This window comes from Dermochelys coriacea, chromosome 15, assembly GCF_009764565.3.
Source record: "Dermochelys coriacea isolate rDerCor1 chromosome 15, rDerCor1.pri.v4, whole genome shotgun sequence".
In the NCBI taxonomy this organism is placed as follows: domain Eukaryota; kingdom Metazoa; phylum Chordata; order Testudines; family Dermochelyidae; genus Dermochelys; species Dermochelys coriacea.
In genome coordinates, this window is record NC_050082.1 from 19,175,468 (window position 1) to 19,200,280 (window position 24,813).

At 37.5% G+C, this 24,813-nt stretch overlaps 1 protein-coding gene across 8 annotated transcripts in view; it reads right to left on the bottom strand.

Annotated features, from left to right (window-relative positions):
* EP400 (E1A binding protein p400) overlaps positions 1 to 24,813 on the bottom strand; it is a 68,523-nt gene that overhangs the window by 40,057 nt on the left and 3,653 nt on the right. For 5 of the 8 annotated variants that reach the window (XM_038373300.2, XM_038373295.2, XM_043498443.1 and 2 more), the window contains exons 4-23: positions 23,258 to 23,368; positions 19,215 to 19,302; positions 18,703 to 18,810; positions 17,601 to 17,989; positions 16,980 to 17,282; positions 15,996 to 16,181; positions 13,758 to 13,898; positions 13,571 to 13,649; positions 13,257 to 13,309; positions 12,383 to 12,440; positions 11,104 to 11,193; positions 9,798 to 9,905; positions 8,826 to 9,019; positions 8,079 to 8,256; positions 6,544 to 6,680; positions 5,951 to 6,120; positions 4,926 to 5,100; positions 3,937 to 4,073; positions 2,230 to 2,416; positions 904 to 1,070 (exon numbers count right to left, since the gene is read on the bottom strand). In XM_038373300.2, coding sequence (XP_038229228.1) covers positions 904 to 1,070; positions 2,230 to 2,416; positions 3,937 to 4,073; positions 4,926 to 5,100; positions 5,951 to 6,120; positions 6,544 to 6,680; positions 8,079 to 8,256; positions 8,826 to 9,019; positions 9,798 to 9,905; positions 11,104 to 11,193; positions 12,383 to 12,440; positions 13,257 to 13,309; positions 13,571 to 13,649; positions 13,758 to 13,898; positions 15,996 to 16,181; positions 16,980 to 17,282; positions 17,601 to 17,989; positions 18,703 to 18,810; positions 19,215 to 19,302; positions 23,258 to 23,368 — 3,059 coding nt within the window. The remainder of the gene's footprint in view (positions 1 to 903; positions 1,071 to 2,229; positions 2,417 to 3,936; positions 4,074 to 4,925; positions 5,101 to 5,950; positions 6,121 to 6,543; positions 6,681 to 8,078; positions 8,257 to 8,825; positions 9,020 to 9,797; positions 9,906 to 11,103; positions 11,194 to 12,382; positions 12,441 to 13,256; positions 13,310 to 13,570; positions 13,650 to 13,757; positions 13,899 to 15,995; positions 16,182 to 16,979; positions 17,283 to 17,600; positions 17,990 to 18,702; positions 18,811 to 19,214; positions 19,303 to 23,257; positions 23,369 to 24,813) is intronic. The other 3 variants (XM_038373297.2, XM_043498444.1, XM_043498445.1) reach the window with 3 other exon arrangements.

Below are 24,813 nucleotides of genomic sequence, written 5' to 3' on the forward strand. Positions count from 1 at the left end.
CTTTCTGTTCCTATGCTACTGCAGACACAGCTAAATGTCTGAAGAACTACCTGCAAAATATTGACTAATTCTGCAAGATTTGCTTTCAGTATTTTCAGATTCCTAGACCCAAAGATGATTTACTTCTGTATTAGTGTAAACCATAACACCACACTAGCCAAAATAAAAATTCAGCAAGCCTAGAGATTGACTCAAAGTGAATTTCATAGCTTGTCTACACTGTGCTGCAATGCGGACTATAGGAGTGTGAACTGCAGAAAGCGCTAAAATGCTGTGTTCTAACTGCCTCACATGGATGCTGCCGACACTCAGTAAAAGGACCTACCCAGCGTTAACATATGTTAACGCAAACTATGTACCTTTTAGTTGCGCCAGCTGCACCCACACAAGGCAGTTAGGTTGCAACATTTTGGTGCCCTCTGCAATTCACATCTCCACAGTCAACACTGCAGCACAGCAAAGACGTAGCCTGTGTCTTGTGTTTCACATAGCAGCTCCATACAACATGCCCGTCATGAAAGTGTGTCATGTCATAATGATGTTTGGTTGTTGATCTAGAGCCTGAGTCTGCTCACCTAACCCCCATTATCAGTTTATAGACCCTAAATGTGCTTTACTAAACCAAAATCTAGTTTTGAGGGCAAACAAGCTGAAAGTGTGCCATACAATACTAACAAAATACAGAGTATGATGTGGTCTGACGAATGTAATGCATTACCAGAAGGGATCTTAAAATTTAACATTCAGTTTCATGGGTAAACATTTTGAAAATACAATGAACCTATAAACTAGTACAGGTAGAACTCAGTGACAGATGACGTCTGACAAGTTTAAGATGAACTGCATTCTTTTTTAAAAATTCTAGCTCAAAGCAATAGCATTTTTATATGAAGTTGGGTGTACCTGCTTGGTTTGAGCTTCACGGGGTTGGGTCTGGCTGGATGATGAGGGGAGCTGTAAATCTCTTCAATAAGCTTTCTGGTCACCTTTTGTTTTGGCAGCACTTGTGCTTCATAGAGAGTCATTTTATTTTCTACCCCAATCAGATCAAAAAGACCCATGTCTGTATCCTAGGGTTATTGTGAAACAATAAGGTTTACAAGTCAGCACATAAAAATAATAAAGTTCAACATAAATGATACAGAAAAATTAGACTCTCACTTTTTGGCTGTTTAAAGTGAAACTAATATTGCTGGCTTTTCTCATTTACAGCATATATTTCTACGGGGGGTGGGAAAAATCAGGATTTTTTTTTAAAACTAATAAAAGTTAAACTGAAAATACCAAATCTCCAGGTATTTTTTTGGCCGTAACTACAGTTGACAGTCCCATCTTTAGTGTTAAATTGGCTAGGAGAGGAATTAAACTGATAAGAGTTAGGGAAATCAGGACTTTGTTCTACCCAAGTTGCAGTTTTCCTGGTATTTCAAATATCATCAACTGAGCTAAATACCAGCAAATACAGTTTGTAAATATAAATACAGGGCATACACAGATTTTTTAACAGTGGGGAAAAAATGTTCAACTGTCTTTTTAACATGCCCATCATTACGTAGGCATAGTACATATGCATTAAAGACAGCAACAAATCTATCCAAAGGCACCATGCCTTCAACTTTTAGCCTGCTTTCTTAAGGTGAAGAGGTTGTTTTCCCTTGCTCGTCTAGAGCGATACTACTTCTTTGGCAATAAACCATCCCAAGCATCACCATTTGTGCTAACACAAGAACAATAGAGCACTGAATCAGAAAGTTCTCACCCTTGCATTAAAAAAGAAAGTCATACTGTCCCCTGCTATCCCATACTGTCCCCAGGCTATTATAAATCCTGGGAGCAGAAAAATTAATTGGAACCCTGTAACTAAATATACTGCTACAGCCTATCCAGATTTTCTTCTCGTTGAAGAGTGTTTTTTGGGGCATAGGAAAGCTCATGGAGACAAAAAATACATAACAGTAATGCAAAATTAAGCCAATTTCTCTTCGGACAGCTGGAACATCAATGCAAACTTATTACTAAACCATTTCTTAAAACTCATACTGCAGGGAGAAAGAAAAATGTAGTAACATGTGTTCAGTTAGGTGGTGGACTCCCAATAGCAAATTCATTCCACTTATAATCTACAGTTGGGCTTGTAGCACAGTCCCGTGAATGAGAGACTGATGCTGCGTTCACTAAAAACCAACATTCTGCAAAGACTATTTTTAAACAGTTCACTTTTCTACTCACCTCCCAAAGATCCCGCTCTAGTGCTTTTAGTACCAAAGAAGCAGTTCCATATTCTAGTGCCTCTGATACATACGAGGAACTGGAAAGCCTGGGATTTATCAGGTCAGGGTGATTACAAATCCTTTGCAGCTGCATGAGAACGTAAAGGACGCTGACAAAATGTCCACTTTTAAGAGCTTCCTGGGTTCTAGCAAATAAAAAAAATAATGTAAATTTCTCAGTTTAAGCATAGTTTTTATAAAGCCTGAAAGAGATGGCATTGAACTCATAGGGCTAGAACTTGAAGTGTAATGTGTTAAATAGCAATCTTAATATATACTTAGGTTTTAAATGGAGAGATGTTCCAGGAGTATTTAGTGTAATACAATATCATTTCAAAACATGTGACTGTGAATTTGGAATTATGAAACTGAGGAACCAAGGACACTGCCTAAAGTCAGAAACAGTCTAAACCATTAGTGGGCAAAGTACGGCCCATGGGCAGCATCCGGCCCGCCAGCCATTTTAATCTGGCCCTCGAGCTCCTGCTGGGGAGCGGGGTCTGGGACTTGCCTGGCTCCAGCCGGGGAGCAGGGTTGGGGGCCGCTCCGCGTGGCTCCTGGAAGCAGTGGCATGCCTCTCCCCACCCTGGCTCCTATGCGTAGGGCAGCCAGGGGGCTCCGCTCCATACACTGCTCCCGCCCCAAGCAGCTCCCATCGGCCAGGAACCGCAGCCAATGGGAGCTACAGGGGCAGCACGTGCGGATGGGGCAGCATGCAGCAGAGATGCCTGGCCGCACCTCCACATAGGACGCAGAGCGGGGATGTACCACTGCTTCTGGGAGACACTTGAGGTAAGCGCCTCCCAGAGCTTGCACCCGAGGCACCCCCTCTTGCCCCAACCGTCTGCCCCAGCCCTAATCCCTCTCCCGCCCTCCGAACACCTCGGTCCCAGCCCGGCGCACCCTCCTGCACCCCAAAACTCCTCATTCCCAGCCCCACCCCACAGCCTGCACCCCCAGCCAGAGCCATCACCTGCCCCTGGCCCAGGTCAAAGCCCCCTCCTGCACCCTGAACTCCTCATTTCCGGCCCCACCCTGGAGCCCACACCTCCTCCTGCACCCCAACCCCAATTTCGTGAGCATTCATGGCCTGCCATCCAATTTCTATAACCAGATGTGGCCCTCGGGCCAAAAAGTTTCCCCACCCCTGGTCTAAACTGACAGATTCTCTACCCTACAACTCTGTCAATCAGCAGCATCCTTACCCACACCACTATTCATCTGATGAAGTGAGCTGTAGCTCACAAAAGCTTATGCTTAAATAAATTTGTTAATCTGTAAGGTGCCACAAGTCCTCCTTTTCTTTTTTCACTATTCCTATCATTTCACTCCTGGACATCCCCTGAGCAGCAACTGACTGTTCTGTTGAACTCTGGTGGCTTTGTGGTTTGAAGAAGCATCCACAGAGGATAAAAATTATTCCAAAACAGCTTTTAATTGACCATGAGAACTTGATTTTTGAGAAGTAACTGGTTGCTTTTTTCAAAGCGCATCATATCATTTGGCTCTAACGTTAGAAGTTTCAGGGTAGTTATGTCATATTCTTTGGTCATGATGAAAAGGTTAGGAAAAATATTAACCACCCAGGACATAAGTAGTTTTTTAATCTCCTTATCCAAAGAGTAGAATCATAACATTTTTTTACTTTGCTATTTGAATTACTTACCCTGGCTGCAATATGACATCTTCATACATAGCCTTTTGCCGGTTAGAAAGACGACACTTTAGCACATGTTCATATTTTTTTGTTAGCTGCTTTTCAACATCTCTCTTTGATCTTCGCAAAATAAATGGCTGAATCATCTGAAAAATTTAATAAATTAATTAAATAATCTTCCTTCACATTAAAGATACTTTGACAACTTGAAGCTAAGATTATCAGATATAATGCACACACAAACAGCAGTTATGCAGCCACTTGTGTATAACGCGATTACGCTGCTACAAAATTGGCTGCAAAACTGCTGCTTGTTGGTTTTTTTTAAATTTCTGCATAAAGGTGCTCCAAAATCTAAAAACTTTTGGTTTTGTTTTGCTTTTTGTTAAAGACAATTTTAGCCCTTATTGGGTGTGGGGAAACCCACACAAATCAACCCCCCCCCCCACAAGCTGGAAAAAGAATGTAAATCAACCCCTCCCCCGAGTATGAAATGGCAGCTTTGAGAGAGGTGTGAACTGCTTGAATTCATAGTAAAGAGATGCTAAAGATTGCTAATTATTTCAGTGATTATCATTTTAGCAGACACTTCCAGTTTCTCCCCCAACAATTTCTAAAATGCCCTTCTATCAGTATAAAATTCTGTGGCCCACATTGAAAATTTGTGCGCACCATATCAAAAGCCAAATTTAACATGCAAATCTTTCTTAAGGTTCTACTAATGACTGTACTGGATTCCCAGGGGCAGGTGGCTTGGGAAGATCCCTGCTGCATAAATTCTGGGCTCCATACTTTAGGCCCAGTGTTCCACATAAGACACAATACTTTGATCAATGTATAACACAATGCTTATAGAAGGAGTTCCTGTATCAGCTGATCCAAATGTTAAGAAAAGGCAGAAAATTCATCAATCTGAACCCTCCATGCCTGAGTCAACTCAGTTTGGATACTGTGTTTGGATACTGATGTAAAAATGAGAAAATAATTAAATGACATACTCTGTGTAATCTTATAACAAGTTTATGGCAATAATCCTGATTCTCCTCATTGGCTGCCTTCACTGGAAAATCTAGATAAGATCTGGAAATTCCTGGAATTAGAAAATGCACCATGGTCCACAACTCCATCAAAGTGTTATGCAAAGGAGTGTCTATCAGGAGCAAACGATGCTGGCTGTGAACAATAAGAAAAAGAAACTCAGTAATGAGGTTTAACAATTAAGTGGTTTTAAATAAAATAATGAGACACTTATCTGAACACACTGGGTATCTGACAAAAACTTAAAACGCGATAAATTTAAAAAAAAAAAAGAAAACAGCAACCCCATAGCATACAACACTAAGTAACCACAATAAACCAAATTAACACAAAAATAAAAACTCTACATTTTCCCTAAACATTGCCTCGAACAATATTTGCATCTTCACTAAATAGTCAGTTTCTCTGAAAATCTCAGCCATAATGGTTAAGACAGAATGCTAGTTATTAAAATCTGAAATTAATCACAAAACGAATCAATAAGTGTTACATTAACATTTAGGACAGTTATCTTTATAGTTGTAACATTAAACTACAGAGCTTCTTATATGCTTGAGTGTTTTAATAAAAAGAATTTTTTAAAAAAGTTTTATTAACGTAAGCCTTCTGACACACTCATTGGAGCTTTCATGCAAGACTAGCGAAGCATCCAAAATAAAGCAGTTATCCATCAAACTAGTTTCTTATTTCCATAGCATAAAAAAAAATTGTAGGGAATTTTTCTGCTTGAGCAAGTCAAGGTCCAGAACAGAGCAGCTATAGAGCTACGTGAGTTGCTACCATTTGGCGCTAAGCAGGTCTCTGAACCTTGACGGCTCAAGTAAAGGGAACTCTACAGTGTGCAACTAACATACTATCCATGTAAGAACCCGGGCAGATAGAAAAATTAGTTCTACGTAATTCTGGAACAGAATTCTTGAATTTTTTTAACAGAAAAACTGATCTAAAAGCAACACAAAGGCAAAGTTGTTGATATGCTCCACACCTTCGGAGATGGAAGAGTGCCTCCCAGTGCTTCTCAGTCATATTTTTAATTTGCTGCATTTCATCTACGACTAGGTACTTCCATCGCATTTTCATGAAGGCATGGTTGCCTTTAAACAGTTGCTTGTACGAAGTGATACATACATTAAAGCTGTTGGGTTCCATCCATTCCTACAAAAACCAAAATAAATAATGATCCATACAGGCAATCTCCAACTGTTAATACTAGTAGGACAGAAAAGTAATGGCAGAATTCCAGTGATTATGATTGCCTGCTATCCACTGTACAGCTATTTAAAAAATGCATCCCAAATGATTTATAAGCTAATCCTGGTCTTCAAACTACAGTCGGGGTCCAGGAAGTGAGTAAGGGTGCTGCATGTATTGTTCAATACTTAGAACACCCTGTTGCTTCACTTGCATTTTCAAAGAGACTTATGGGTAAGAAGCTCTTGGTAAATGCAAGAAGCCCACATTACATTATTTCATTGTTCACTTAGTGTTATATCTCAACAAGAACAAGCTGCATAAATCTATGTACCTAAACAGTGATCTAGTCTCATCACTAAAAATAAACCCTGCAAAATAGAATACCTGTCTCTTTGCTCTAAGTTCTCTTTGGCTGCCAAAGTACAGAAGAATTTTCAATCCAGGGCACCAACGTTTCAATTCAAGCTCCCACTTCAGTATGTTACAACTTCGTACAACAACAAGATGAGGACCCCAATTACCTACAGGAGGAAAAATACAGCAGAGGACAATACAGACATGGGATAAATATTGAAAACTCATTTTCTCCCTTCTGCTTTTAAAGTTAAGAACTGTATGTACTGAATTCATTGTGTGAGCCAATACTAATGTCAATACAGGACTACTATAAGAACAACTGCTAACTAGTCTGAGAGAATACAAAACTGTAATTCAAGGTTGCAGTTCTGAACTGCAATTGTCTATCAATGGTTGAATCTCAGAAGTGAATTGAGTCATTTGTTCATTACACAATATTGATTTTTTTTAAAAAATACTGTTAAACTGGAAATTTTTAAAAAATTTGGATCCCAAAATCCAAGGCAGGGGAAAGGTAGATTGAGCAGCAGGCTGTCAACTGCTAAAACTGTCCACTTAAAACACAAAGGCACCCGAGTGTCATATTCCAATATAAACAGGTTTTTACTAAATTAATTGTCCTTGCCCATATGCTACCAAAGTCTGTTTTGAACCCACAGAATCAAAGAGATTATGATGCAAGACTGAATCTCTGTTTATCTCTCTCTCTCATTTTGTCCAGAGTACATTTATTTGTCAGCTTCTGCTACTAGCTTCTGGTGTTGCTGGCAGCTGGCTCCTATCCCCTCCTCATCCCACTTACCAATAGCAGCAAATCTAATCTACTACCTGAGCCACATTCAGTGTACCTGAATAGTGCGTTTTGCTGCCAGAACACTCGTGTGCTGCTTAGACAGTTCTGCCCCCGATGAACCCAACAGGTTTTCACTGGGACGTGTCAGTACTTCTTAAAACAAAACCACCAGATTGTAACTGAAAACCCTAGATTGCAGCTATATTAGAAATGACTCGTGCAGATCCGAGGAACGTGGTCAGCACATGTCAGATTCAGTCTTTGGGAAGTTAGCATCCTTTTCGGTTTGTAAGCAATATGTATTAAAGTGCAGATAATAGTTTGCAGCTCTGCAGCAGCTTTCATCAGGCATCAGAAGAGCTTTATAAATACCTCATCCTTCTCTGCTTCTGGAGATAAATACTACCTCTCGCAAACCACAGCAAACAAAGACACAGAGATTTTAGAGGAAGCCAGGAAATAACAATCCCTTATATAACATAATGCAGCTTATTATCAAACACTGATGAGTATTTTGAGTATCTTGACCATTTTTCTTAACCAAAAGGAGATAGTTTAAGAGTGCTTGAGAACAGCACTTCTAGTAGCTACTCAAGAAGTGATTAAAACTGCCAGCTTTTTGCCAATATTCTTAAAAGGAATCACCACAATTGTCGGCAGTGTTTCAAGAAATGTGCAGGACAGCTGTAAACAGGCAAAATAGTGATTTATAATGGTAGTGCTGGTATACCTTAAATTAAAGTTGCATGAAACAGCAGAATTAGCTTACCTTCATTACTAGCCAGGTGTGCAAAAAAGGCAATGACTTGCACAGTTTTGCCAAGCCCAGCCTCATCTGCCAGAATACCATTGAGATTCTTTTTATATAGCTTTGCTAACCAATCCAGCCCAATCTTCTGATACTCTCTGAGAGTCCCACACAATAAAGATGGAGTATTATATTTTACCTGTGCCAAAAGAAAATATATGCATTTATGTTGCTGCTTTTGATCAAAGGTTAGAGTACGATTAAGTTCAAGGAAGCAAGTAAACAAACATTGCCTTCTATAACTCCACAATGATGACGATATTTTACTATTAATTGATTATTAAAAAAATAACATCTATTAAAAATGGTGCAAAATTTCTTGAGGAAACAGCAACACAGCTTGCTTTCTACTTCTAACATTCTTTTTAGAAGATCCTGACCCACTCATAATTAATTAAGCCTCACAATAATCTCTATGAAGTTGTGCTATACACTTTTACAGATGGAAAAACTGAGTAATGAGGAAATAAGTGAACTGCCTAAGCCCAAGATCCAGTCATTGGAAGAATGGGGAATGAAATCCCAATACTTTCAATTCCTATTCCCCTCATTAAGTCAGGGTGCAAGGCTGCATCCAATATTACGTTGGCTAAAAGGCAAACAACAAAAGACATTCCTTTATGTAGTATTTCCAGTTTTAAAGCTACACTTTTAAAAAATAATCTTTATGCACAAACACACGCTGTAATGGAAAATGAGAAGCTTTACCGCCGTCAAGATACGAGCACTCCCTTTAGGTAAAAGTGCTTCCGCAGCTGCAGCAACTTCTGTTATGTCTTTTGTGTGTTTCTTTGCAGCATTTGTTCTCTCTACACCCTTATGCTGATCAATGCTGAGAAGTGAATCTATGAGTACCACTTCCTTCTGAAGGCTTTCCTGGTCTCCTGTACGGTCTTCCAATTCTACATAAGATGTAAGTTGATGGTTATTTTACACACAGACATAAAACATCAGATGTAAGTTACTAAATTGTTTTAACTGTTTCTATTATCTTCTGTTTAGCCAAGCTAAAATGAAAATCAAGTTAAGTGCAGCACCATGTTCTGAATGCTCACATTACCTAGCTTGTAGGGGCTATTGGCACAGAAATACCTTTTTACACTCCCTTTAAGAAATCCTCTGGCATTTTCCAGTTTTCTACAACTGAACCCAGAATGCATAATTCTGTGACCAATGATAGCTGTGACACAATGATATCTAGGACACATCACGGTAAGAAAAGTAACCACTCTGCATGCAACCGTATATACTTCATTTATAGGCTTTTTTATGGCTACCTTCACCATAGTTTCTGACCATCTTCAAATGTTACTGGATTTATCCACACAACACTCCTGTTAGGTAGGTTGGGAAGTATTATCCTCACTTTACACATTGGGAACTGATATACAGAGGTTAAATACTTTGTGCAAGATCATACAGAAAATATTTTTCAGTGGAATATAACACACAGTTCCTGAGCACCTTTCCAGATCTTTAACCACAAGACAATTCCTCCTTTCATACAATCCCATAGACACAGGTACTATACTTTTTATTAATTTCAGATGTGACTTACTTTATATTTGTTCTCCCATAGCATGAACCATCTTGATAAGATGAGCCCAATGAACAATCAGTTGATTTCAACATGAATGTTATTAGTTTCTTCTAACAAAAATAAAATAAAAATAAATCTACCTTCTTCACTGGAGTCCTCTTTGTTGTCAAGCTTAGGCTGGGGCCAGTGAAAATTCTCTGAAAAGGCACCTTCATACATCTTTACTAAGTCATCCAAAGGCAATTCAGCTGAAGGTTATTGAAGAACAAATACAAGGATATTAATACTAAAAACTAGCAGTTATCAATAATATTACTTTTTAATGACCAAGGATACTTTGATATATTTTGTAATCCACACAGTACTCAATTCAGAAATTGACTTTAAAGATCATTAACAGATGGAAGCAAAGCGACGTTTTTAAAGTCAGTAGACTCAACCCAGTAGGTTCTTACCACAATACAAACCCACTATCTAATCTGACAATCAGTTACCGCTTAGGAGAATCACAGCACTAAAAACAGCAGGCTTGTTAGATATCAAAACTGAAGGACATTGGCAATCTCTGTGGGATATTTTGCCCAGCAGCAACATGCACCTGCCCCTGAACAGTTTTACAAAAGGGAGGAGGTTACTGACATAGCATTCTCTGGAAAGGCCCCTTTCCCTCTGATGCTTAGCTTGTCAAGATCCGATGCATCCGATGAAGTGAGCTGTAGCTCACGAAAGCTTATGCTCTAATAAATTTGTTAGTCTCTAAGGTGCCACAAGTACTCCTTTTCTTTTTGCGAATACAGACTAACACGGCTGCTACTCTGAAACTTGTCAAGATCTGAAATAGATCAAATCTGCTGGCCTTCCAGCCTTGCTGCAAAGCCATTCTGGTTGAGCAGGCACTGGTGAAGAGCCAAGGCAACTGAGGCTGGTGGAATTTCTATCTAATGGGAAAGTGCTGTGGAGGGTTTTAAGCAGCATTGCTCACATGACCAGTGATCATGGTAGTTGGGAAGAAGGAGAAGTGCTGCCATGTTAGTCAATTTTTAGTTTGCATCTCCAATGCTCTTGTGTTTTCTGTGTATATCACGGCCACTTGGAGATTTGGAAGGGACCCTTTTAGTGTAGAGTTTGTATAGGAGCAACATCTAAATAAAAACATTTACACAGAAACTCTTTTCCTAACCAAATTACTTACGAATTAGCTAATCATTATACATACCATTCCATAAACACTATCATTCATCACAGTCCACTATTAAAAACAACAAAAAACACACACAGGAATACAAACTATACATGGTTTGAAAGTTGAATGCATTCAGAAAAACAAACATTCATTTGATAGCTACCATATTTGCAAATATAGTAACTACTATACATTTTCACATTTTACTCCAAACCCCACCAATACGTAGCAAACTTATGTCCACAGGCAATCCACATACCTACCTTCTTTGGCTAAGTTAGAAAGTTCAGCTTGATGGTTTATATTTCCTTCTTTAGCCTCCTGCTCTTCAATTGTCTCCTCTTCATCTTCAACTATCACCGAAACACACATTTATAAAGGCAGCTTAGTTAAACAACTATAAAAAAAAATCAGAGTATGACTGTATAATAGATCTGCCAGCTTAAGCCTGCTTTGGAGATTGTTCCCAAGTCAAAGGCATTGGATATCACAGTGGAGTTTAGCAAGAGAGAAAGGTCATTAAGGTAGCCTCATCTCAGTGTAATTGCTGAACTTTGGATAGTGGCAGATTGTAGCATCTCCATTACTTCGTATCTGTGATCTAGTGAGGAGTACAGGTTCATAAGATCTCACCAGCTCAAGAAGCTATGCAAGCCACTATTTAGGTATCTCTGAAAATCACTATAACCGGATATCACTGAGAACCTTAGCAGGATTCCAAAACGAATTAGATATTTATATGAACAACAAGAATATCCAAAATTACAATAATACTTTCTTTTTAATAAAAGAGGTTTGGAAGGGATAGAATCCTTCATGCTTCAGGGCATAAGTCAACCTTGAACTTTTGAGTGTTAGTAGGAAACTTTCCCGGGGTCAGGTTATCCCACAACTGCTAACTGCAGGAGTTTTTCCTCCCAAGCAGCTTGTATGCTGTCAAACAGGACATTAAACTAGATGAACCACTAGTCTGATCCAGTATAGCAATCCCCCTGAAAAAGCAGTGTAAAAAACAAGTAAGGAGGTTGGGGAGAAGTGGGGAAGAGGAGGAGGAGGAGAGAAAATTATAATCAGATATACTGACCCACAAGAGAAGATTTTCTTCCACTCCCTAGTTCTAGCAATACCAGCATCAATGCTTCTAAAAAAGTCTCTTTATTAATATTATTTTGTTCTTAAAGTGAAAACTATAGCTCAATTCAGTTGGTATTTCCACAAAAAAGGAGCAGACGATGGAAGAAGCCAATACCACAAAATGTTTATTCATCTCTTTCCTTGGGCATTTAGGGAGGGATTGGGTATAATAGGTAACAATAGTAAAGTCTTGGTAATAAAACCCTCACTGAAGCACCTTCCCTCACTCTGCTCTTTTATCTTTGCCGAGAAGTGGATAAGGTTGGCAATTATGTGGCGAAAATGCAGGGTATCTGGATCACAAGATTTAAAATTACTGTTCAGTTTTTAAATATATAAAATACATACCCACACTTCCAAAGACAAATGCATCAAGCACTGTAGACAGAATTTTAAAAAGTGACTAACCTTCCTCATCAGTCAAAGATGTGCTTGCCTTTCTTTTCCTTCCAAATGACAGTGAACCCTAGCATTAAATAATTTAAATGTTCAAACCCATGGAATATAAAGCCAATACATAAACAAGACTTATAGGACAGGAGGAGGCTAAATCTCCATCTAGCTCCTCCTTAAATCTAGCTATCCATACCAATATTTGTATAATAAGTTGACCAAAGTCAATCAGAGGCATCCACATGTGTGGAATTCCATTGATGTCAATGGGACTCTATGCAGATATAAAGGTCCAGCTGCAGAGATCACTTTGTAGGATTAGAGCCTGTATGTGTGACTGGGTAAATAATACACCCTTCAAAAATGTCCAAACATCTTGTTCATCCCTAAACACTAGAATGGCCACTTCGAAGCCCTTATAGGTTCCTGGATAAACATTAACTCTCTTTTCAAAAGGTATTATATTATCAATCTCAGACACACACAAAATTCAGAACATTCAAATGTCAAAGGTTTACGGTTCCTAACAACTAGGGTGACCAGACAGCAAGCGTGAAAAATCAGGACAGGGGTGGAGTGTTATAGGTGCCTATATAAGACAAAGCCTCATATATTGGGACTGTCCCTATAAAATTAGGACATCTGGTCACCCTACTAACAACATACTGTGTTTTCCCCCCTGAACACAATGATGAATTGTTTAAGGCCAAAAACTCAGCATTAAACTTCCATAAATCTGTTTAGTGTCAGTTTGTGTGTTAGTCTAAAAGAGCTAATGTCAGTTTGTGTGTTTATTTGAAACAGACAAAAAAAATGAAATATTTCATAAGAAGCAGTAAAATTTAGAATAAATCTGAGACTCTAAGTAACAAGTAAAAAAGAGACTTACCACCTCACTTTCTTTTTCCAATGAAATGTCTTCTGCAGGTTTTGTATCTTTCCCTAGAAAATTATTACAGACATCCAACAGTCACTCAGAATACTTTGTGTTTCTTATGTTAACATTTAATTGCATCCATGAGAAAAACCATCAAGATACGTAAAGTCTAACAGTAAAACACAATAAATACCATGATTCACAATTTGGATTTCTATTGTCAAAAAGAGAGACCTCATACTTGAGTAAGTGGATGCAAATATGTAAAAACCGTAGGGTGGCCCATGAATTTATATTCCAGTTTTAATAAACTGAAACATAATTACCTTTATTTGAACTTTTCCTTAAATTCAATGCTTTTTTCCTTTTCTCTTGAAATTCAATTTGCAGTTTTATTTCAACAACCTAATATATAAAATTGCAACAAAAATGTGATTAGAGCCTCTACAAGACTTTAACACAATCTTGCAGTCACAAATAATTTTTTTTTTTTTAAGGAAGTGGACAGTTTACCTGTTCAATATTTGACCAGAAGTATTCAATTTCTCTAGCAATTGAGGCAGCAATACGCCTTAACTTGTTTTGTTCCTCTTTTCTGGCTCTCTCTTCATTAAGTTTCTTTTCCTCATGGTAGCGAGCCACAGTTCTCACCATCTAATAAAAAACATTAGATTCTGAATGAGGTTTCCTCAAAATATACATCAGCACATTTCTTAAAATTAGACTTTTTACCCATCAACCAGATGTTAACTGTAGCATAGTTTCAGTGCACCTATGGTGTAATTAATCTTCAATAGTTCTATAATCTTTCTTTGTCAGAAAAGTAACTGGTATGAAATTTAAAAAAATACAGACAGAAAAGTCTACTAGATTATGATCTTATTTACATTAAGGCTACTTTACTAATGCAAAATTAAGTCCTAACAGGTTATTGGAATAATTTATAAGATGTATTTTAGAATTTTCTTGTGAAATAAAAAGGAGTACTTGTGGCATCTTAGAGACTAATAAATTTATTTGAGCATAAGTTTCGTGAGCTATAGTTCACTTCATCGGACGAATCTAGTGTCCTTTTTCTTTGTAGAGAAGCAAAGTGTGTGTTGTAAATGGCTTGTCTAGTTTTTGTAAAGTCCAGCCACAAGGAAGTTTGTGTGGAAGGTTGTTTTTTTACGAGAGTATCCAGTTTTGAGATTTCATTCTTAATCTTTCCCTGTTTGCTGTATAGGATGTTGTAGCTCACGAAAGCTTATGCTCAAATAAATTTGTTAGTCTCTAAGGTGCCACAAGTACTCCTTTTCTATTTGCGGATACAGATTAACACGGCTGCTACTCTGAAACTTGTGAAATAAGTATTTCAAATATAAATTAAAATAATTTAAAATTTTTGAACAACAAGGTAAGTGGTGCACTGCATTAGGATATCGCCTGTAAGGAGAATGGATCTGAATTCACAACAATTTAAAATACAGAATAGGAAATGACATACTGAATTAAACCAGTGGTCCTTAATAATCCTATATCTTGACCCCAAAAGAGGCCAGTACTAGATGCTTCAAAGGAAGGTTCAAGAATCAACACAATGGATAATGATGGAATAACATGCCCTGATGGGAAGTTTCTTCCTATCCCCAGGCACTGAGATTATATCTAACACAGCAAAAAAAAACTCGCAGTTGGCCCATGCCAGCCAACTCGGGATCAGGGCTTGGGCTGTGGGGTTGTTTCACTGCCATGTAGACTTCTGCGGGTGGGAGGACCCCAAAGCTTGGGTTTTTCTTTGCTGTGTAGACACACTCTTAGTGGTTGGTTTATGTACTGAGGTGTTAAGGATTACAGTCCTTTAAAAAGAGAAAAGAAAAAAATAGCACTTACCAAATGGTCACAACTTTGGATGTTCTCTTCTACAGAAGTATCCAATTCTTTTTTTTTTTTTTTTTTTTTTTTTTTTTTTTTAAACTTTTACTAAATGCTTCTACTCAACAATATCTTCTGGCAGCATGTTCTAAAGGCTAATGCATACTTTTAAAAAAATATATAACTAATGCATTTCCGTATCAGTTTCAAATTTATCTTTCAGTATCGACTGTTCCCTTACTTTTGTATTATGAGTACAGATAAACAGTAGTATCTGATTTACCTACTCTGTACTATTTATTATTTTATACCCTTCATTCTGGTTCCCTCTTGTTAATCTCCTAACTAAATAAAAAGTTTTGTCATTCTCCTCATACGGAAACCTCTTCATGCCTCATTTTCATTGCCTGTCTCTGAATTCCTTCAATTTCTACTATATTTTTTATGAGATGGGTTGATCAGAACTGAACAAAGTATTAACCACCCAAAAGTATACATATATCTATTTGTAACAAAAGTGCTATATATTTATTTTTGGATGAGAGGGCGTGGCTGATGTGAGACACACGCACTATGGCCACAATTTTCAAACTTGCCTAACGTTAGGTTCCTAAATCCTTACTGAGGCATCTAAATGAGTAGTCTGATTTTCAGAACTGCTGAGAACACAGCATTTGCCACTAAAGTCAATGGCAGATGCTAGGTGCTCAACACTTCCGAAAATCAGGCCAGTTATTTAGGTGAAATGCCAATACTTTACACTTCTGGCACTCCCTTCCATCTAAAAACATAAGGATTTTACTATAACTAGACAAAATACGTGTTTCAATAACATTATTACAAAGATGGCTGACAGCAAGACCAGTTATTTCTCTTCAAAAACATATTTCAAAGTACCTTCTTAGCAGTAACCATCTTCCACCTTCTCTCTTGAGCAAAATCAGTTGCCATCCATTGCATTTCTTCTAGCAGATAATCCCAGTGAGATTTGGGTCTCGGGGGCTCCTGGAGTTTGGGCAATCGTCTCAGGGACCACAAGCCTTCTTTCCTCAGCTCTGCTATTCGTTGATGGATTTGATTTTCCTACAAAGAAAAAAAAAAAACTCACAACAAAAAATCCCTCCACAAATATGTCATGTACAAATACATTTCAATGACAGATGCATCTGTCCAGCTGCAGATATGATAGTAGCTGAACAAAAAAAAAAACAAGTGTTATAAAGTCCCAATATCATAAACAAATTTTACATTTAAATGTAATGCTACACCATGGGAAACAAATCAAGTCTGTACATAGTATTGAAGTGCCAAAATTAACAGACTATATGAGATTCAGTTGTAATAATAATTACAATAGTTCAAACTGTATTCAACAAAGTGCCTTCTGTAACACAACAATGACAAACCGTTCGTATGAAAGCATAGCAATCAACTTACAAGACCTATGGAAACTACACTGAACTATCTTTTTTTTTTTTTTACTGAAATCAGAGCTTTACTATATAAGGAAAATATAATAAAGGATAAGACTACTTCACTACAAATCCTTCTTAGCTATTAGGAGAAACAAAATCTACAAGGATCCTGTTAAAGAGGCAGAATGACCTGGCTCAATTTTAGAAAAGTTATCTTACCACAACAGTACATCTTGAGTGATCAGGTATGATCAATATTATGGAAATAGAAAGAAGAAAAATGCATTTAGTAAAGAAGACTGCTTTCATTAGTAGTTTTATCTCTAGCTTCTTTGGAAGTGCATAAAATATAACAACCAAAAAATGCGAGAAATAAAAATTGGAACGCTCCTGTGTATATTAACTGCTCAACAATGTAACCTTTCTTCATGTTAGTGGTCTTTAGGTTCTGAAAGAAAATTCTTACCAGTTTTACTTGCTCAGCAAGCTTGTCTTGAGAGCTATCCTGAGGTAACACTGCTGCATTCTGAGCTGGGCTTTGTGTTTTAGGTGCTGTAGTTACGGCTAAGCCTGGGGGTTTTGATGCAATAGGAGACAGTGACTTGTTAGTTGCTGGAGAGGTTCTGTTTGTCTGTACTGGATACGAAGAAAGCGGTGCTGTGCCTGAGAGAGCTGCTGGTGGAATAGAGGAGGTAGGTGGCAACGAATTCGCCGTAAGACGTTGAGAAATTTGGGCAGCATCTGCAGATGGTCGTGTCAGCGTCACAGTCTGCGGAGAGATAAGGAACTTTATAATCAAATATTATCTAAGGCTGCATTACAGGAGAATATGTTAGCCAGCCAAATGCTGACCTAACTTTAATCCACTAGAAATACTACATTTAAAATGCTTTACAAATGCTTTACTGTTTTACTCAACAAGCTACATCTACATAAGTTTATTTTGTCTTGTAGAGTTTAAAAATTTCAGCCACTTAACATCTTTCACATATTTATAAGAATAGACTGCTGTCATTCTCCCAGTTACTGCAACAAGAGTTTTTAGGAGTAAGCTTTTCACATTAGGCAAATATTAATATTTATATACCTGTTGCTGTATTGTAGTTTGCGGCTGGGACACTTGTGTTGGTGTCTGTCCTTGTATATGGAGTGCTGGCTGTATCTGCTGTTGAAGTGGTGTTGGGAGCTGGCTATGTGAAGCAGAAGTGATGGGTACACTTTGGGGCTGGGTCTTCACCTGAATCTGGGGCTGTGCTGGAGACTCTACTATCTGTGACTGTTGCTGTGAAAGCTGCAGAGCAGCTGGGAGAGACGTTATGGGGACGTTAGCAGGTTGCAGTCTCCCCGGCAGTTGAGGTGGAGGAGTATGTAAACTTGCTGCATTCTGCACAGGAGGACCTTTGGATGGGTCATACTGTTGCTGGCTTTGTTTCTGTCCAGTGAGCTGTACTGCTTGAGGAGTAGGAGGCATTCCACCTACAAAGCAAGAGGAAATCAGTACAGATGAATTTTTTAAGTGTCAGTGTTCTTTACCACTTTAACCAGAAAACGGTTAGACAGCGAACACATTTTGACTTGTTACTTACTTGGTGATAAGATACCATCACTTTGAAAATACCACATCACAATCACAAAAATAAATCATCATTACAGTAAACAATCATACAAAGGAATGCAGCTAGCAATTTTTGAATAAGAATCAATTACAATAAAATGCATTATCTTTACTAAATTGTCTTCTGGATTTCCTAATTGTTTTTTCAACTATTTATGAGTTAGCGGGAGCTCAAAATTCATTGAATGTTATACACGGAGGATGCTGTACATTAACACACTTGGACCAAAAATGACAATCAGTGAACTAACACCAGTAATGAAGTAAAAACAACATTTATCACACATATGGCAAAGTAGGAGCTACTTTTTTCACAAACCCTTGGTTTAGATCCAGAGCTCCTGAGCTAATCATTTTGCACCAGCACTTGTGACGTACTTCCATGCCCACATGCACCACTGGAGCCCATCACTCAGCTCCTTAAACAAACCAGGCATTGCATACCAAGAATTAATTTACAAGGAGAAGTCTATGGTGGAACTAGGATCTCAGAAGACTAGGAGCCTAAGTTTCTAGTCCCATCTCTTACATCTCCTTGTTAAATTAATTTGCAATTGGCATGTGGTGACAGTACCTTGTGCCGTTGGCATTAGCTGTTGTAGAGGAACTCCTGAAGCCACACCTGGATGCTGAAAAACCATCCCATGACGGCCCACTTCAATTCGTGGTCTCTTAGACGAATCTGTGATATTCAAATTCCATTTATGGCATGGTATAATGGAATGGGTTCAGTTTACAAAGCAAAAGTACTACACATGATTTTAACATCAGCTCTGAAAGCTACAACTCTACTACACATTTGTAGCATTCATGAGGAGTATGCTCCAAGGGCAGAGTTCCTTTATATTTCAAGGTGACCAACTTCACTTTCCTCAGCCAAATGACAGACTTGTTAATATTTCTACACTTGCCAAATCCAGTCCCATTTGTTGTAAGTGGAACGCATGGCACCATGCCAGTCACAACAAATAGGCCAAAGGATCTAGCAATTGCCAGAGTGAGGCAAAGTTACATTTCAATAATTATGCAATAGTGGGTCTTCTACATTCCTTCCAAATAAAATTAAATTGTTGAAGACTAACATACCTGCTGGAGTAAGTGCTTGCTGTCTCTTAAAAGCTTCAATTTCTATGGTATTCACAGTCCCCGTTACTGGAGTCCCTGTGTGCGTTTGCTATTAAAAAAAAAAACAAAAATCATAAAAGTTCAGCTACCTCATTAGTTTCCCTTACAACAACACATGAAGTTACAGTGAATCCAAAGAACACCTACTTGTATTATTAGCTCTTCAAAATGATTGTATACTCTAAAAAAAGTAAGACTTGTTCAATATCTTCTAGCAATTTTTAAATACTCCTATAACAAAGCTATATAAAATGACCCTGAGAGTCTTTCATTCAGCTTTCAAGTATAATTATGTTAATTAAGAAGAGGAAATCAGTTGTGTGTTAAAAATTTTGAGTTTCAAGAAAAGCGCTAATAAAACTAGGAAATGGGGTGGGAGAAGAAATATACTTGGCCATTATTTTTCTGGGTTCCTTTTGCTACTAAGGATTTACATTTATACAAGACCTCTTTCCTCCTGCCATCTGCCTGATGCTGCAATGAAGTTACAACCAAGTGCATGTATCATCACACTGTTATTGCATTAAAAAAACAGTCATGTCAAAAATTGAATATTTTTACCTCACTACAGAATTAAACAGATGGCAAGTTAGATTGGGAGAAACGTCCCTTGCATACTACTAGTATCAGTAACCAGCAAATATGGTAAAATATAATAAAGACCATTTTTTTTTAAATTCAGTATGCGGGGCTAACTTTAATTCTGTATGCCAAATATTTGGAAAGCATATGAATGAAGTTAATTTGGATCTTGAAGAGAGTTTAAGCTTACCAAGAGGCCACCAACAAGCTTACCAAGAGGCCACCAACATTACTGTGGGCTTCAACAGAAGCTGGTGGCTGGCATGCCTCAGGACTGAGCTCCACAAGTCAGCTGTTTAACTTGGCCAGAAAATTGCTCAGAAGCAAAATGTAGAATAAAAAAAATCTCAATCCAGATGTAAATTTCAGCTCCACTTCTCTGAATCCCAGACTTAAATTTATTTTATTATAGCTTGCTACTACAATGTAATGGTACAGCTAGTGAAATGGATATTGGAATTTTGAAGTAAAGCAGGTTGTCTGTATGATCATTTGCATGCTCTTTTGGCCCTCAGCTATTCCACAGCATTGCCAGTGAGGGCTTAAAGTCTAGGAGAGTTTATGGGTGCACAGTTCTTTTGTGCGAATTTCCAAACCAGATTATTACGTCTTCACTTTTAGTAACCATGCTATCACCACGTACTCTATTATGAGATTAACTATGCAAAAAATAAAGGTTACCCAAAGAAAGCTCTTAACAGCTTTCTTTCTTTCTTTTTTTTTTTAAGAGGAAATTATGCTAGTCGTTAAAAAGGAATTAATTTACCATTCTGTAGTTCTCTAAGTGCAATTGGCTGTTGAAAGTGGCAAAAAGTATACATATGCATAGTAAGCACTTCCCAAACGATTTATCACAACATATCATAACATACCTTTTGTATATCTAAATACATCTATACTGAAGACAGTAATTTCTCAAATGGTACATTTAGCCTATTCACAACTCCAGTGCTCTAAGGGATTCCTCCTTTCTCCTTCCTCCCCTCTTTTTATAGAAAACCATATCAATTTAAATAAAGCACAAGAAAGTAAACACAAAACAATATTGAAATAAATTGTAGGTGTCCAAAAATCTTCAGTGCCCTATTGTACAGTATAAACTAACACACACACCTCTGATATGCATAGCATCCCATTGTACTTAATTACTGTAGTATGTATTCTGCTCAACCTCACATATGAAGACCCTGTCCAAGTCTAGGAATAACAGATGGACATTTATGACCACTAGTGGTATGTGTATGGTATTAAGATGTTCATCTGAGCTAAGAATTTTTAGGCAAGCACGGTGGACACTGCCCCGAACTATATGGCATATGTGCTCATCGAATATGGTACTCAAATGATTAAGGATTAACTGTCTGCCTTCATCGTTTCCTTTTTAATTCACTACTTTTATTTATATTAACATACATAATAATGTTATGCCACGCTGGATATGAAAAACTTTCAAAGAAGTTTTAGTCTGAAGCAGACACCTGGCCCAACAGTTAAGTTTGGCAAAGTATGATCAATTTAGATGTGTACAATATGACTGATTTCAAATAATGTGTTACAATAAACAATGCACACCTTCCATACAACCATATAATTGCACAGAATTAATTAATATATCCAACTCAGACACTATCTGTACCAAATGTCTTTCTGAGTAACAACTTAAGCAACACTCCTCCTCCAAAGCCCACTCTAAAACCCATTTATTTCACCTGCCTTCTACTACTGCCTGACTGCTCCTGGCTTCGATTTCCAGGTCTATTTGTTTTAGGTTTCTGGACTGACACTTAGTATATGAATGCCTCCAACATATTTGCATTATTTTTACTGAATTTAGAACATAAGCTTTTGAGAGCAAACACTATGTTTTATATGAAATGCAACTGTACACCACTGGCACTAGAAAATAAATTGTTCTAAATCTTCTTAAAAATAATGAAAAGTTCTGGGTACTATATGGTTATCAGGCAGGATGTCCACCATAATAATTTTAACTTACTGTGCTTACAACACTCCAAATTCAATGACAGAACTGATCAAGATACCTACTATGTTTTATAAACAGCAACAGAGAGAGATGATGTAAGGATATGAGGTGTACTATCGTTTTTCTGCTAAAAGCTTGGGAATAATCATATTACTCACAGCACTTGGTATATTTTTAGTGTGTCTGCTATTTTCATTTTGAAGTAACTTAGTTCCTATGGAAACTATGATGTCATTAGTATGGGCGGAGCTTACTGACATCCACAAGTGCTATACAAAGTCAACTGATGCAATGTTTTCAAATGCATATATTTTAAATGGATTGAACAAAAGATGATATGACTGACTTTCAAAAACTTTTGAAACCTATGTAATTACCGGCCACATTAAAAAGCACTGGAAACAAACACATCTTCGCTAAACAATTTAATTTTTTTTTAATTTACATAAAATTAATTATATTTGTGAATACAGTCAATAATAATGTCTTGACTTAAAGCCCCAGATCAATCTGAATGAAGTTAGTAGGGTTGCACAAGTTGTAAGGTAAGGCAGGATATATAGCCCATCAAGTATATTTGCTGTTAAAGATCTTCCTCACCAAAATAGAAGTGCATAACATTTGAGCTGAAAGAGAATATTTCAACTACAGAATTAGGGCTTATCCTTTGTGGGCCAATTGCAAGAGGATAACAGCGAGGTACACTGAAGTAGGTCTGAAATACCCAGTAGAGGACAGTGATGTACACACAAGCTAGCCTGTGTTAAAAGTGCATCTCCATAGATCCATATAATTAGTTCTGTTTATAGATGTCATTCCTCTTTTTAGATACCTTCTTCAATGTGCTCTCATCTAAAAACAAACTTCTGTCTAAAATGGGACCCTCTAAACACTTTTATTTCTTCTACCTGATTTCCATGATAAATCTAGTGAAAGCAAGGTAAGTTGGAGTACTTATGATTACTCATTTTGAAGCTTTTCAGTAGAAAAATGCATCATACAATCTATAGCAAGCAAGGAAAATCTAATACCTTCTGCAGGCATATACAAAAACCTTCAATCAATCAAGAAAAAAGAAAGAAATTGAGAAGAAATCCACAGTTACAATGCCACAGACAGAGAAATCCAAACTACTACTATGCAGAATGCACAAATGAACCAAATGCTTTAGGGAAACAAACGACAAACAAACCAAAGTGAAAAACATTCAAGCTGAAAGTTGATGAAATAAGCCAGCAACTTTGAGACAAGAAAGATTTAATTTCCTCAACACCCAATAAACATTCATGCGTTTCAAGATTTGAAGTTATTTTTGTTTTTGTTTTAGATGACAACGGATGGGCTCTTGGGAAAATACGAATTCTGCTAAGAAATATCAAATCTGAATGAAGAAAAAAAATCTGGGATGAGACTACATTTTAGAACCATTGAAAAGTACCTGAAACGGTTGCTGCTGGGATGAAAAAGCAGCAGAAACATTTGGAGGAAGCTGGGTTGCTATAGCAACAGGAGTACCAGTCTGCCCATCCTTTCCTGTCACAACCTTTACCTGAGAGAAAATATTTTGGGGAAAACAAACAAAAAAAAAAAAAAGGGAGAATCATTTTCTTTTTAAAAGTTTTTGAAACTGATCAACACACTTGTTTTACACTGTACTGATGGTACCTCACTGAAGAGGGGATTATAACTAAATGACCATCAGTACAGTTTGGTTTGAATAGAGACAATTTTTGAAGAGTTCTGTTTCATTTTTAATAGCAGAACACAGTGAGTGAGGGACAGACTACCTACAATGACTCTGACCACTGAAAAACTGTCTTAAATCCAGATTAAGTAACAGTGTGGGTTAAATTTAATTATCTCAGTTCCTAGTTGACAACAAATTAGCATGACAGACAGTCTGAACTCAAGAGAGCCCGAACATTTATTTAAGCAATGAGCATAGCCACCATTCTCTCTCCCCCATTAATTTCCAAAGTGATCAGCCCTTCCAGGCAAGGGATGAGGTGCATTGCTTTAGCAGAAGGTGATAAAGGGGGGGGGGGGGGAAATAAAAGAGAGGAAGACCAAAAATACAAAGAAAGAACATTCTCAAAAGGTGCCGTGATTTGCAAAAGCTATCTTAATTAGTCAGGACAGTCAAACAAGTTTTTTTGGCACAGTTTACAAAATTCTACAACAGTTAAAATGATTACAACTTTCACGAGCAATTAGCTGTTCACATATAGCATAAATATAACTGTCTGTATAAGTTAAACTGTGCCTTAGAACTAAAAAAAGAGTGAGCAAACTTGAACCCCAAAAGACAGATCCTCAGCTGGTGTACACTGTCAACGCTCTAGTGACTTCAATGGATCTATGTCAATTTATCAGGCAAGGATCTGCCCCCAAATTTGTACAACAGACCTGGCCATTTCAGCTAGTGACAAATAAATAGACCAACAAGGACAATTTGATAATAAATTTCAAACCACAAGGAATAATTCATGGACACCCACTGCTGATTTTAAAAAAAATAAAATAAAATAAAATAAAATAAAAAACATCCTGTTACCACAATTTAAGCTACTGTGTGCAGAAATCAATTATTTCTTCAAAATTATCAGTATCTGATCTTAGTCACAGTTTAATTTCTTCTCCCGTCAAACATACTAAATGCTACACATTATGCTACAACTTCTGACCAATCTGCAAATTCAAACCAAAGCTGGGGCCACTAGTAATCCTTTAGTTTAAAGGTTCATCAACTTTTCATTGAAGATATATGGAACTGTTATAGAAATTTCAAACATACTTAAGTCTTTTTGAATGGAATCCTTTTGCAAACTGGCAAATACATACCCTTCCCTATTTTGGATACATAATTTGTAAAAGGGTATTTAAGAGTTTCAAGTGGTATCAATTCACTAATTGCGCCAAACATGACATCACAACTACTTGCTACACAACTGCCAGAGTCTGCTCAAGACAGGTTTTGCTTAGGCCATCAAAATG